This window comes from Geotrypetes seraphini, chromosome 1 (genome assembly GCF_902459505.1).
Source record: "Geotrypetes seraphini chromosome 1, aGeoSer1.1, whole genome shotgun sequence".
Taxonomy (NCBI): Eukaryota; Metazoa; Chordata; class Amphibia; order Gymnophiona; family Dermophiidae; genus Geotrypetes; species Geotrypetes seraphini.
In genome coordinates, this window is record NC_047084.1 from 510,666,072 (window position 1) to 510,682,168 (window position 16,097).

The 16,097-nt window shown below is 40.9% G+C and overlaps 1 protein-coding gene across 1 annotated transcript in view; it reads right to left on the bottom strand.

Moving 5' to 3' along the window:
• Nucleotides 1–16,097, bottom strand: part of CNTNAP4 (contactin associated protein family member 4) — a 503,646-nt gene that overhangs the window by 88,469 nt on the left and 399,080 nt on the right. The window contains exon 15 of the mRNA XM_033962929.1: nucleotides 2,137–2,264. Within this exon, the coding sequence (XP_033818820.1) occupies nucleotides 2,137–2,264 (128 nt within the window). The remainder of the gene's footprint in view (nucleotides 1–2,136; nucleotides 2,265–16,097) is intronic.

Below are 16,097 nucleotides of genomic sequence, written 5' to 3' on the forward strand. Positions count from 1 at the left end.
TTTTTTTAAAAAACGTGCATCCCGATTGGCTGATTAGACAGCTGTAGGACGTCTACAGCTGCCTAAAATCGGGACGCACTTTTGGAGAATCAGGGCCACAGTGCAGAAAGGTAGAATTGCTTCATCTCTTGTTGGTTCCTGAACCAGATGCTCCATAAAGCAGTCCTTGATTTCATCAAGGAATGTTATCTCCATAGTTTATATAAATGCAAACCCCATCAGCAAATTACCAATTACTATTTATTCCGTGGGCTCTGATTGTTGTTGAGAGATGAATTCCTTTAATTTTTTTAGGATCATCATATTGAGATGTTTTGTTTTTATACGTTATCTTCATGATTGCAGAGTAGAAAAGCCCATATTATATTCCAAGCAGTCTTAGTTGAGGTTTGATAAACAATTCTAAATGGTTATATATGTGTAATCTATGGTTAAAACATGTATAGTGTATTTTTAAAACTATGATAAAATTTTATAGTTACTTTAATGGGGGGAGGGTATTGATCTATATGAATCTTTTAAAATTTTAAGTGTAAATTGTTTAATTTATTCTGTTTCCACTTATTGAAAGTGTTTAAAAATCAATAAAAATTATAGCAATGAATGTTATCTCCGTAGCATGCCATTATGATACATTTACCCAGTCAATATTGGGGTAAATTGATATCATTATATCTCATGATAAAAGAACAATTCAAATATCAAAGACAAAACAAAAGAATTATGCTACAATTTTGATCGTACCACTAACCACTGTGTAATATAATACAAAGTGGAAAAAAATACCAGTACAGGTAGTCGTCAACTTACGACCTATCCAAGTTTGACTGTTTGACTTTATGACGCAACTTTCGCTCTCCGAAGAAAGAAAACGTTATTAACAGATTGCTTTAAGATGATTAAAATATCATCACCCTTATTTTGACATAGGCTGACTAACATCCTGATCCACTTACGACCTAGCAGTCAGAACCAATTGTGGTCGTAAGTCGACGACTACCTGTATAATCCACTTGGCTCAACTCAGAATAAATGTACGTTGAGAAAAAAGCCTCAGTTAGTGTTTCATGACCTCAAAAAAAAAAACCATAGACATATATTCTGCCAATAAATCACACTGGTGTTTGAAACAAGCAGGAGCGGTGTGGCTGGAAGAGATCACAGCTAAGTTTTTTGCTTAGTTTCGATAAAGCTTGGTGTTTTGGGAACTGATGCCGACTGATTCTGTGGACTAAACAATACATCGGGGGTAGGGAACTCCGGTCCTTGAGAGCCGTATTCCAGTCGGGTTTTCAGGATTTCTCCAATGAATATGCATTGAAAACAGTGCATGCAAATAGATCTCATGCATATTCATTGGGGAAATCCTGAAAACCCGACTAGAATACAGCTCTCGAGGACCGGAGTTCCCTACCCCTGCAATACCTGGACAGTATGATTTATTTGCAGAATACATACCTGTGAAGTTTTTTTTGTAGCCCATGAAGCACTAACCGAGACTTTTATCTCCACATACATTTATGCTGAGTTGAGCCGAGTGGATTATACTGGTTAGTGGTATGATCAAAACTGTGTCTAGCATAATTTTTTTGTTTTACCTTTGGTAATAGAAATCACCCATTGTTACTGTGTCACCTAGTTTGTTAGCCTCCCTAATCTCTGACAACATTTCAGCATCTGTCCGTTTAACCTGGTCAGGCGGAAGGTAGTACACTCCTACCACTATAACCCTCCCATTTCCATTGTCCCTTTGTTGACTGACATGTACAAATTAGGTGCAAATCCTGTGCTTAAATTTACAAGTTATGTTTTAATTTAAAAAATTAATTAGTGCCAATAATTTCTCATTAAGATTCTAATTATTTATGCTAATTGACTTATTCAATGAAATTGCATTTGCAAATAGGGCAAACAACCAAATTTGTATAATTTTTAGAGCTTTTTATAGAAATCAGGGGTATATGCATATTGCCAACATCTATATAATGCCATTGAAAATCACCAGCCGGGGACTTTTACATGTACCAGCTGCCAGTATGCATATGTACAAGTCAATTTGACGAATGAACTCAATTTAACAATAAAATTTCAAATGAAATGGTTTAAGAAGATATTTGCTTTTATTAGTGCACTTACTATCACCCCAACAAAGCAAAGGACCCAGTTTGTATGCTGCTTCTGAGTTGGGTCTGTCTGTATCTGTGATAACAATCTGTGTCACTGGTAAATGTTCCTTGTAAGAAATAAATCCTGTATCATTAGACCTGAAAAAGAGCACACACAAACACAAAATCTCAATAAATTGCTCAGATTAATTTTCAACGACAACAACAAAAAGATTTTAGATAGGGTTGTGCATGGAGAAAAAAAACATTCACTCTGTTTTCTTTCATTTCGTTTGCCGTCTTGTCATTTAATGCATTCAACCTTCCAAAGTGTTTCACTTATTTCATCTATTCTTTTGTTAGATTTCAATAAAACCCATGCAGGAAGTAATTTTGTTTTTCATTGTTGCATTAAGTCTTTTCCAGCTTCATGAAACCTGCAGGCAGACATCTTCAGCAGAGACAACAACATCCCAGGGCATCAAAAGTGGAGCAAAGAGACACCAGCATGAATACCCCATTACAAATGAGTGGAACAAACTGGCCAAACCATGCAGATGGTATCTTTTATTGTATTTTGTTCTTAATCTCTGTGATGCTGGTTATGAAATGTGGTAAATAAAATAAGGAAGAACAACACCCCATAATATAGTGAGAAGGAGAAAGAGGCCAAACAGTGGCAAGAATACCGCCACAACACAGCTGTTTAAGCGTCCTACTTTTAGACGTACCATATTTATGCCAGGGTTTTCTTGGCCTAAATGCATGCGCCTAAGTAAAAAAAATGCACCAATTATCCATCCCTTAGCTACACCTACTTTTAGGCAGGTGCTTTGTATTAGGCACCTACTTTTTACAGAAACACATTTCTTGAGTTTGGTGAATAATTTTCAATTTAGTCCAAATAATGTTATGAGGTGTTAAGTGCTAATTATCAGCACCAATTAAGTCTGTTATTCAATTAAGTTAGGTGTCTATAGGGCTAGATTCACAAAGCAAACCGATCGTGTACCGATCGGTTTGCGAGCCCTTAGCGAGCAGATTTCCCTGTGGCCCGATTCACAAACCTGTCCTGCGATCTGCTTCAAATCCGTGCATGCAAATGAGGGGAAATGCATGCAAAGCACGCAAGAACTGGCCCACTGCACCCCGACCGGCCCACTCATGGTTGGACCGGCAGGACCAACCTCCTCCCCGTACTTTTAAAAATGTTGGGAGCAGGAGGAGTGCCCAGTCCCTCCTGCTCCTTAAGTCTCCAGTAATCTTTGGGAGCAGGAGAAAGCGCAAAGTTCTCCTGATCCTGTTGCTCTGCTGGTCCGACGCAATAGCGGCCTTAGGCATTGGCCAATCAGGGACTTCCTTAGACTCCTCCCTAAGGAAGTCCCTGATTGGCTGAACCAAGGGAGGAACCTGAGGCGCCTCAGCCAATCGTGGCCTTAGGCCCCTCCCCATGCATCACATGATGCACCGGGGCTTGGCCTAAGGCCGCTATTGCATTGGACCAGAAGAGCAACAGGAGCAGGAGGACTTTGCGCTTCCTCCTGCTCCCGAAGATTACTGGAGGCCTAAGGAGCAGGAAGGACTGGGCACCTCTCCTGCTCCCAACATTTTTAAAGGTACGGGGAGGGTGGTTGGTCTGGCTGGCCCGACCATGGGTAGGCCAGTCAGGGGTGTATGCGGTGGGCCGTTCAGGAGTCGAACCCTCACGTCGGGTTGATTTTTGGTTTCGGGGAGGGAGAGAGGAAGGAGCACTTGTCGGAAGAGGGAAGGGGTTTAATTTTTCTTTTAATCGGGCTGATATTTTGCATGGGTACAAAACATGCAAAATATCTGCCCGATTTAAAAAAAAAATTAAAAGCCGACTGAAGCCCTGACAGCAGTAGCAGGAGGCTGCTTCTCTTGTCACTACTGTCAGAGCTCTAGCGATCCGTGCAGTCGGTTGGGGACGTGCCTCCGATTGCCTCCATTTGCATGGAGATGGTTGGGGAATCGGTTGGCCTACCTCCAATCGCACACGGATTGGACAAGGATCGGAGGGTAAGTGAATCTAGCCCTATATCAGCTAGGTGCATCGATGTAAGCACCTAACTTTAAGAAACAAATGGCAGACCAAGCCACAGAAGTTGATCCAATGCCTTAAATAAACAACAGCTGCTGGAGGGGTTAAAAAAAACCCCCCACAAAGTCCGACTTAGCTATATTTCGCCTTGATGAGCTGCTTCAGTGGCTATAAAACTGTTAAAACAAATAAACATAATTAGAATAATACAAAAGCACTAAAGAAGAAATGAAACTATGTAAATCAAAATTATATTAAAACGAGATAAAAAAGACCATCATATAAAAGGTAAAACATATAAACTTATAAAACTTAGTATAGCTTTAGTCTCCTAACAGGTATGTAAACATAAAATTAATCACAAGCAGCATATACTCCCTTTAGTCGGTAAAATTCACAATCAGCATACAATCCGCAGAGGTTGTAAACAAAAGGGAAAAGATTCTTACAAGTGTTCAGTCACAGAAACAGTCACAAGCAGCACACACAAAATTGAGAAAGCTTCAGTCAGGTCACCCTGCCCCTGCCCCTTCCCACCTCCGACAAACCGCAGCCTGAGTCCATGGTAAATTTCCCGCTAAGAGAAGTTTATTGTAGGCCGCAGCATGGTTACATAACAATAAGCAACACAGTAATTCCTATACAACTTAATTCTTATATAAGTATAAAAATGCTTAGCAATAACTACTACCACTAACTTCTATCTTGGCTAGTAGCTGTCCTAATCTAGATGCAGGAGGCCACATTATCACACAAAGTGAGGAAATCCGGGGCCACTGCCATTTACATCAGTCATTTCAGAACATGTAGCTGATTGCATATGAGTAGGCACCGCCGTTCAAACCGTGCTCTACTCCCACTTGGCCAAAACTTCTTGGGCCCCGTTGACTGTTCCTGCCCCTTTTCGCCATTCAAACGAGTAGGTACTACTGGTCACTTCTCAGGCGTGCCCCTCCATCCAAGAGGGGTTTCTCACTAGCCATCAAGGGTAGGAGCCCTAACTTTAGAATGGCACAAATCCTAGTCTCCTTCCTCCTACATGGACCCCCCTACTCTCCGCTCATCTCATGGTCCCCCAGGTCACCAATCCTTCCATAACTTGAGGCAGTGACTCCTCACTTGCCAAGAGTCTAAAGTTATCAGACACCCAGATTTACCTGGAGATGTCCTTTTATTAGAGGACATGTCCGGCTGTCTGGACAGCTTGGGACCACATCAAGAAGGCATCTGTGCATGCGCGGTGATGTTACATGCATACATATGACATCATTGCATCACATCTGTGCATGCATAGATGCCCTCCTGATGCAGTTCTGAGCACAACAGGTTGAGGGGGGCAGGGCTGTGGGGTGAGGCTGGGGCTGAATGGGGTGTGACTTAAGCGGAACAGGGCGGGGCTGGTTGGAAATGGGCAGGTTTGGGGGTGGGGCCCTGGTCCGAATTTTACAATAGTAAAATATGGTAACCCTATGAGTGTACCCAACCCAGGCCTACATGCTGTGGCCTCCAAATGGAATAACCAGTCAGGTGTTTCCTGAATGTCACTAAGGAGGAATCTAGATCTATGTACGAAAAAATGCACCCCTTTTTGGTGAAGTACATGCGGTATGTTGCACTCTTGCAGCATGCATATATGAATTCTGCGCATCCACCTGTTCAACTCTGTTGTATGAATTCCGTATACCCTGCTTGACTTTGTTGTCTTGACTACTCCATCACACACTCCATTCACATTCAGCTATGGATGATGTGGGACCACACCAGAGGAGTGCCTCTGCATGTTAACTCCACAACATGCTTCTGCATCTTATGTACCCAAATAAATGCTGAGTGTGGCATTCACATCATTTCTACCCAGATGTATGATGAGTGACCCTTGCGGTGGACATGTGGGCCTGGTATTTCCGCCAAGAAACATGATGAGTGCCCGATATACAGTGCTACCTCATGCCTCACAATTCCCAGCCACGTGACCTCCCGCAGCGGGTAGCCACACTCCTGATCTGATTAATGCAGCACCGCACCCAGTGCACCAAGGGAACGGCCGCCTACCCATACCATTTTGTGACTGAGAAAGATGAGCCAGGACACACCAACGCACAAAACTGCAATAAAATAAAGAGATAGCTGTTACTGGGGCCCTCTAAGAAAACATAAGTCTTGAAGGCAGGAAGGAAACAGCTCCACTATCTCGTACCAGACTTAAAGTTCCAGGCTTCATTCCATGGAGACAAAATGCTAGGACAGGGTACCGCATGTAATCACATGCCTGGGAGAGCAGCTATGCTCATTGAAAGAAGACACTCTTTACATGGATCAACTCTGGCTCCCTATGGGAACTGGGTGCGTCTAAATAATGCCACCCAAGTCAACCAAATGTGATAAAGCATGAGGCATCTGAGATGCCATTCTCAGGACCTAACTCTAGGCAAGCTGCAGAAAAGTGGTAGGCAGTGAAAGATTATCGGGGGTGGAAATCAGACGTTAAACATGAATCATCACTAAGGAAATGAAACAGAAAATGCATTTCAGTCATACCCAAGGTCACAAAGAGCAGCATGGGTTTGAACCCACAACCCCAGGGTGCTGAGGCTGTAGCTTTAACCACTGTGCCACACACTCCCTATGATAGAGCTATAAATGGTGTCAGCAAAAGATCTACCAACCCTGATCGAATGTAACAATACCAAACAGATGGGAAGGAATCTCTACTCCCGAGGTTACACCTTTCACCTCCACTACACATTCTAAGGTCAAGCTTACTGGGAAAAACAATCACCTGTCCTGGTTGGAGCTCTTGTGTCACAAGGTAGGAGCAGCTAGTTCTCCGTATGCCTTGGTGACGTCTGGCTGAGGAGATGGCAAATGGACATGCCCCCTGTTATGAACCTTACTAGAACATCTGCAGGTAAATGAGGTTTTTTTAAGCTGGGAGGCACCAGAAACCATAACTTCCTTTACCTATCAGGACGCTTCACTACCAGGTCTATAAAAACACCTGGGACTGAGAACAACCATCTCCTTCAGTCAAGGAAAGAGAGTTTACGAAAGTCAGAGCTAGCTCTATCTAGACTCTATTGCTGAGAGTCCCATAGAAACAACAAGAGGCAATGCTGTATTTCATAACTATCAAGCAACATGGTACTTGGAAACCCCTGCTCCTGAGTTCGGTTGGCATTATCAGCTGGTTCAGGCAAATGCACAGTGCATGATGTGCTGCCCTTCTGGTGACTGCACAGTGTTGTTCCCAGCTGTTTGATGTTGCCTACATGCTGCCCATTCACTACACTCACTGTCCCAACACCAAATCAAGACTGACAACCATCAAATGCCCTCCTGACACCACCTTATGCAAAGATGAAGTGGGAGAAGATCACCGATACTCACCGAGCAGCCAGTGCCAGAAGGGCACCTGACACCACCAAACAGCCCAAGCAAGTGTGTGGCAACCATGGGGGGGGGGAGGGTGTTGCCACCACCAGGGGAGAGGAACAACCACCACACAATACCAACCAACTGCACAGCACACAATTCTTTGCGTGCTTGAAATAGATCATCAGAACAAAATTGGTGGCCCGTCAGAGGAAAGGTAAGGTGGGCACACATGGAGATCAGTGTACCTAGCGACAGGGAGCATGTCCTCTCCTCCCAGCGTGCCACTGAAAAGATGGCTGTGCCAGGAGATGGCCTGATTTTAAAAAGCCTGCCGCTCGCCTTGCCCCACCCCTTTCTCCCCCCTTTGGATCCTCTTCTCCTTCCTTCCTTCTTATCCACTCTTACCCATGAGGCCCCCTCCTTTTGTGGCAGGCCTCGTGAGTTGCTCTGGCATGTTTCTTTCCCTAGGGTTCTAAAAAACTCTGCAAAAGTACAAAACTTAAACCAGGCTTCTAATAAGTTTGCAGTTATATGCTGCTTGTGAATTTTACTAACTGGACTATATGCTGCTTGAGATTAGTTTTGATTTACATAGTTTTATATCTTTTTAGTGGTTTTGCATTATTTTAATTAGGTTTACTTGTTTTTATAGCCCCTGAAACAGCCCATTAGGGCAAAACTTAGCTAACTCGGGCTTTGTGGGTTTTTTGTTTTTTTTTACCGCTCCAGCAACTGTTGTTTATTATAGATGTTGAATCAACTTCTGTGACTTGGACTGCATTTGTTTCTTGCCACACTGGCCCTTGTAGACCAATTGCCCACTTGTTTTCTTCCAAACTTTATAGAATTTGGGGGTCTGTGAATAATGCACATTCTTCGCAAATACTGTACACAATTAATGGCATTGCATCTAAAAAAAAATTAACAAAGTTAAAATAAAAATACTTATAAATGACATGGAAAATTAAGCAGAATAAAAAATATTAGACCTGCACATTTTTGCTATCTATGGAGAAATTTTGAAGGAAAATATGGGGTTGATAGTCAAAGAAATTTAACCAGTCAGAAAAGATATCACCTGTTTGAGACTAACCACTAATCTTCAGTAGTGCTGCCCGATTCAGAGAAAAATATTTTGATTCGATTTGATTCACTGTTAATGACACAGCTTTTTAAGTTTAAACATTTTATTTAACCAAGGCAATATCATGTCAAAAATAGGAATATCAAAACTATAACATAGCTTTAAAATTAGTTAGAAACATGGATTAAATTAATTACATATTCCAGTTCTTATTTAGAAATATTAGTTTGTCAGCTTTGGCTGGCTTCAGACATCTTCGCCGAGCAGCAATTATAGAATATTCTTTCTGAAGGAACCGAAGTTGCTGGCAAACATAGAAACTTCTGAGCAAGCAGGCTTAGTAAATGTAGCTTCTCTTGTCTGTCATGCCAGTATGTAAATGCATCACCATCAGTTTCCAAGGGTTCTTCAAGTTTATAGCATGCAAGATCTGCATTGCATATGAGGCCGATTTCACCATTGTCTGACATCGATGAAAGTCTAGATTTAATGGCAGCCACATTGGTATTTTTAACTGTTTCCCAAAAGCTGCGCTTGTTTTGCTGACGAGGTAAATCTGTATCCTGCGAGTGAAGTTGTTCAGGTACCACAGGAGTACTTTCTGGTTCAGTGAGTGTTGCTGGTGGGATGCTCGGTGTTTGCATCTTCAGGATCTCTTGTATAACAAATGCAGTTATATCCGTTACCTCACCATATGTAGACTTGAATCCTGGGTCCAAAAAGCTGCTTAATCTGTAAGAGTTATTATTATATAAAATGTCTTGAAATCTTTGAACAAACTCTTTTTCAGTTTGTCTGTGAAGAAACTGATGATCTTTACATTTCTTGACTCGCTATCATCCCTACATCCTTCTCCCTCATCCCCATCATCATCAGCTCTTATATCTGATTTGCTTGATTCATTGCCAGACTCGCCAATGGAATTTATCAGGTGTTCAATCATTGAATGAACAACAGACACAGTAACATATTGCTCACCAGATGCAATTATAGTTGCTTCTTCAAAAGCTTCCAATATATCAACAAGCTTGCATACTAAATCATAGTCACATTCCAAAGGTGCTGATTTCTTACATAAACATAAGCTGATAGGTTGCTGTAACTCAATCACACTTCGTAACATAAGGCAAGTACTGTTCCATCTAGTTTTTATATCACCAATGAGTTTCTTTACAGGCATTCCCAAAGTCTCTTGAGTCGTCTTCAAACTTTCTGTGAGTATTGTACTATGATGAAATGTGCTAACAATATCACAGAATTTGTGAATGTTATCTGTGATAGCTTGCTGAGACTGTAGTCCATCTTCGACACACAACTGAAGTGTATGTACAAAGCTGTTGTAGTGGACCATGCAGACACATTTTCAAATAAATTTGCCCACTGCTTTTTTCATTGAGGAAGCATTATCGGTGACAACAGCAAAAACCTTGCCTTCTAGCTTCCATGTTTTCATAGCATTTTCAACTGTATCAGCAATATTGTCACCTGTATGAGCAATAATGTCACCTGTATGTTGCTCTGGCATGTGATGCGTTTCCGGCACAACATTGACTAGTTGAAAGCCTTTAGATATGCCATGTGCTGTGATTGTAATATAAGCCTCCACGGTTCTGCTTGTCCAGAGGTTTGTTGTGATGATGACATACTTAAGATGGTGAAGTTTATCCATAACATGGGCAGAAACTTCTTCATATTTAGCATCAATCATTTGATCTAAAGTTTGCCTTGATGGTACTGTAAAGCCTCCATTCAAAGATTGTGAATAATGAAGAAAGCCTTCATCCTTTACAACGCTAAATGGCTGCATGTCTTTGACAATGAAATAACAAAGTGCATTATCAATCCTTTTTTTTATCTGCTGGCTGCAGTGGCTTTTGGAAGAAGGATGAAACCAAACCTTTGGCTGGTACAGAAGCTTTTCTAGCGATGTTGCTGGATTGTAGCTCAAGATATTTTGCTTTATGATGTCTTTCAACATGCTGCCACAGATTACGGGTGCCACCACTGTGTTTAATAGCTACTTTGCAAAGCTTGCATCTGCCATATCCATTATCCCTATGATCAAATACAGACCATATTATGGAACGTTGTTGCCCAACTGAACTTGTTGCACAAGTAGAGTCTTTATTTTCAGCAGTTGTTTTGTCCATCTTTTAGTCAAGCAGTACCCTAAAATAGAAATAAAACATTGTCATACAAGTTTGCATACATAATATTTCCTGACAGAAAGCAAAAACCAGATGCGTATTCCCAGTGCCTGGAAAAAACTGCTAACTGCTCGTCTGCAAGGATGCTAGCAGGCATCAACAACACAATAAATTTCACAAAGTACTTCAAAAAAATCACATTTTTTTTCCATTAAAGCAGTTCTGAAGACATTTGCATGAACAGTCTTTTTTCCCAGTCCATAAGCAAGCAATATGAAAAAGATTTCCTTAATTATCTACTCAAACATTTTTGCTATTTACTTTCATTGTACCTAGACTATTATTCAGTAGAAAAAATTTAGTTTGTTCAATCAAATCCTGTGTGGACATTGGACTTCTATGAGTGAATGTTCTGCTTGATTGAACAAACTAAATTTTTTTCTACTGAATAATAGTTTAGGTATAATGAATAGCAAAAATTTGTTTGAGTAGATAATTAAGCAAATTTCTGATAGCCTACAGAAATGATTCTCAGCTTCCTCAGCCCCAAAGAGTAAAAGGCAATCATCCCCCAAGTTTCACCATCCCCCCTGCTGATTCTCAGCTTCCCCAGCCACAAAGAGTAAAAAGACAATCATCTCCCAAGTTTCACCAGCCCCCCTGCCAATTCTCAGCTTCCCCAGCCCCAAAGACAATCATCCACAAGTTTCACCAGCCACCCGCCAATTCATATACTTACAGGACTGTGGATGTGGAATCGCGGGGAAGAGAGGAGAAATGCGTGGAGCGAGTCAGCCAAAAAGACCCTTTGTTGCTGCTGCCAACAGCAATCTGCACGAGGTCCACTCACTTGCCGCTTGATGCTCCCAAGTCCTTTCGTTTCTTCTGATGTAACTTTCAGTTTCGCAAAACCGGAAGTTACATTAGATGGGAACGACTCCGGTGGGCAGCAGCAGAGAGAAAGCCTGAACGGGTCTCAGGGCTGAATCGGTGAGTCTGGTTTTTCACAAAAATGAACCGATTTGAATCGTGAATCGGGCAGCACTAATCTTCAGGACATGTAAAGGTTAGTGCCATTCAAACAACTGGTTAATGCTAAAATGAAAAGAGACTATTTTGGGGGCATAAGAGTGGCCGTGAATTGTCAATATTCCATTCTTAACTGTCAAGCTTAACCACATAAATAGGACCACATCAAAATCAGTCCTATATTTATTGCCATTTTTACTGAGTTGCGCTAAAGAGCGCCCTGTGCTATTTTTAGTGCATGGATTACCAAAATTAGCGTGTGGCCATTAGTGCACAAGCTCTTACTGTCACCTATTTTGAAATCCTATGTTAACTGGTCAGCATGCCGATGCACACACACTAACTGATAACTGCTGGGCATGTGTTTATTCTTTGCCCCCAAACACATCCTTCACACTAAAAAAATAAAATGTATTTTTTTGCACGTGGGTGACTCGCACCAAACCTTTTAAGGTGTGGCTCCTGAGTTCAGCCCAAAACACTGCTTTTAAGTGATGGTAAATATGCATTAGCACCGTTTACTAAAAAGGCCTTTTATGAGCTAAGCCATTGCTGTTTAAGTGCTGAATATCATATTTAATTGACTATGCATTAGAAGGTTTGAGAAACCATGAATTTCAATGCTGGTGCTTGGACATGGCCCAGCATTGCATTTCTGAATTTAATATTAATTGCGGTTAGCAAAATACCGAGGGCCTAATTCTATAAGCAGTGCCTAAAACATAGGCACCAAGGAACATGGCACATAGCGCATGTCAATCTTGAGTTAGGCGTTGTTTTTAGAATTATGACTAGTGGTGCCTGAACTGAATGTAGATGCAGGTAGGTGTCAAAACCTTAGGCCAGTGATTCCCAACCCTGTCCTGGAGGAATACCAGGCCAATCGGGTTTTCAGGCTAGCCCTAATGAATATGCATGAGAGAGATTTGCATATGATGGAAGTGATAGGCATGCAAATTTGCTTCATGCATATTCATTAGGGCTAGCCTGAAAACCCAATTGGCCTGGTGTTCCTCCAGGACAGGGTTGGGAACCACTGCCTTAGGCAACCCCTATTTATACTAGGGTTTTCTTGGCCTAAATACTGGTGCTTAAGTCCAATTTAGGTATCTACATGCAAAACATGACTGAGATCCACCCATGATCTGCTCTTAACTACACCCACTTTCTGGTAGGTGCCTGAAATATGTCAACTGCCTAACACCCAATTAAGTTAAAAGTGTTTCCAATTATGTTTGCATTATTGGCACCGATTAAGCTTTTAAAATAAATAAACACACACCCCCTCCCCTTTTATGAAACCATGTTAGGGTTTTTTATCGTAGGCCGTAGCAGTAAAAACTCTGATGCTCATAGGAATTCTGTGAGTGGCAGAGCTTTTTCCACCATAGCCGGTGATAAAAAATCTAATGTAGCTTCATAAAAAAGGGGGAAGTTTAAGTTAGGTGCCTAGCTTGGTTAGGCACACCCATCAAGGGTTCTAATTTCAAGCACCATTTATAGAATCTGGGCCTGATTGCTACTAGCTGAATATCAGACCCTACATGTATTTTTGAAAACCCAATATATGAGTTTCCCTTTTCCTCTCCAATTTTAAAACCACTTTCTAGTCCAGCTAAAAGTAAACACGCTATGGAATATGAATCAGGTTTCTTTTCAGATTGAAGAAATTAGATTATTAAGCTAGACAGCACACGGGAGACAAGACAACCAGAAAGGCATCTGGAAAGTCTATTTCAAAAATGCCTACTTGGACATTTGATTAGAAAGACGTCCAAGTACTAGTTTATGCTGTCAATTGGACGTCTATCTTTTTTTTTGAAAATGAGCCCCTTGCTGTATTTGATTATTCAATCAAAAGGGTACAACTATTGGAATGCAATGTAATACCAGATATTATGCCTTTCAACTGCCTAATACCAAAACTGTTTTGCTCTCAATGCCAATGATTTATATATATAAAATACTACACAAAAATGATAGGAGGTCATTCATTTTGGCAGGCTTCAAGTTTTCAGGCTTTTTGGGGTAAATGAACATGTATTGTTATAGTTTCCTTATATTTATTTAATCAAGCATTGAATCAGGATGAACATAGACACTCCAGCAATGCATGGAAATTTCAAGGAAAAGACATAAGAACATAAGAATTGCTGCTGCTAGGTCAGACCACTGGTCCATCATGTCCAGCAGTCCGCTCTCGCAGCGGCCCTTAAGTCAAAGAACAGTGCCCTAACTGAGACCAGCCTTACCTGCATGTGTTCCGGTTCTGCAGGAACTTGTCTAACTTTGTCTTGAATCCCTGGAGGGTGTTTTCCCCTATAACAGCCTCTGGAAGAGCGTTCCAGTTTTCTACCACTCTCTGAAAAGGAAGAGATGGTGCTTAAAGAGGCAGAAATATAAATGCTCGGATAGGAGTGAACAAAATTAGAAAAGATCTTGAAGGATGGGAGCACAGAGTTTCTGGGAAGATGGAGAGAACAGAAGACATTCCAAGGGCAGGGCAGTTCTAAGTGGAGAAATGATGGAATCTGAGTCAGATTGAAAATTTATTTCAGAGAAGGGCCTCCTCAGAGACTGTGCCATGTCATAGTCTTGAGTAAATGAATTTAAGATGTCACTTGTCCCCTCCATTACATAGCTATGCAAGTATTTTTAGCGCCAGCCGTGGCGATAACAGCTCGGATATTCTATGAGCATCAGAGTTGTTTCCACGGCGACTGGCACTAAAAATGCTAGCACGGTTTTGTAAAGGAGGGGGTCGATTAGCTATTTAACTTATTTATAAATGATCTAGAAATTGGAACAACGAGTGAGGTGATTAAATTTGCGATGTTCAAAGTTGATAAAACATATGCGGATTGTGAAAAATTGCATGCAGACCTTAGGAAACTAAGACTGGGCATCCAAATGGCAGATGAAATGTAATGTTGACAAATGCAAAGTGATGCACATTGGGAAAAATAACCTGAATCACAGTTACTGGATGGTCAACCTTGGGGATTAGCGCCTAAGAAAACAATTAAACAGTTCTTAAACCAGCTATTTTATTTTATTGTATTATGCTTTGTGGTTATTTATTTCCCTATTGTATTTTTCCTTTGTTTTGCTTTTCTTTATTAATTGTATTTCAAACCCCTATCTTACCTTATGTAATAAGTATAATGTATTAGTTATCTACCCAATGCTATTATTTAAAGTTTGTAATGTTTTGTCTCTATTTGACTATATTTTAATATGTTCATCGCTTAGAATTGGATTAAGCGATCAATCAAGAAAAATATTAAACTTGAAACTTGAAAAGGATCTGGATGTCATCGTAGACAATACAATTAAATCTTCCGCCCAATGTGCAGCGGTGGCCAAAAAAGCAAACAGGATGCTAGAAATTATTGAAAAGGGATGATTAACAAGACTAAGAATGTTATAATGCCCCTGTATCGCTCCATGGTGCGACCTCATCTGGAGTATTGCGTTCAATTCTGGTCTCCTTATCTCAAGAAACATATAGTGGTACTGGAAAAGGTTCAAAGAAGAGCGACCAAGATGGTAAAGGGGATGGAACTCATCTCGTTTGAGGAAATACTAAAATGGTTAGGGCTCTTCAGCTTGGAAAAGAGACAGCTGAGGGCAGATATGATGGAAGTCTACAAAATCCTGAGTGGAGTAGAACGGGTACAAGTGGATCAATTTTTTCACTCTGTCAAAAATTACAAAGACTAGGGGACACTCGATGAAGTTACAGGGACATACTTTTAAAACCAATTGGATAAAACGTTTTTTCACTAAGAGAACAGTTAAGCTCTGGAATGCATTGTCAGAGGATGTGGTAAGAGCGGATAGTGTAGCTGGTTTTAAGAAAGGTTTGGACAAGTTCCTGGAGAAAAAGCCCATAGTCTGTTATTAAGAAAGACATGGGGGAAGTCACTGCTTACCCTGTATCGGTAGCATGGAATATTGCTACACCTTGGGTTTTGGCCAGATACTAGTGACCTGGATTGGCCACTTTGAGAACAGGCTACTGGGCTTGATGGACCATTGGTCTGACCCAGTAAGGCTATTCTTATGTTCTTATTAATATATATTTATACCTCCAAATTATTGGACATTCATGGTATACTCTATGATCTAATCATTCATACAGATTAAATTTTTAAGATATCACCAATGAGAGATTTGCATTCAATAAAAATAGTAGTATCAAGCCCATCTCATGCATATTCATTAATTACATTCTGCAAATGTGACCTGTTGACAGCCCTTAAGGACTGGAAGTGAAGACCAAGGCATTCATGATG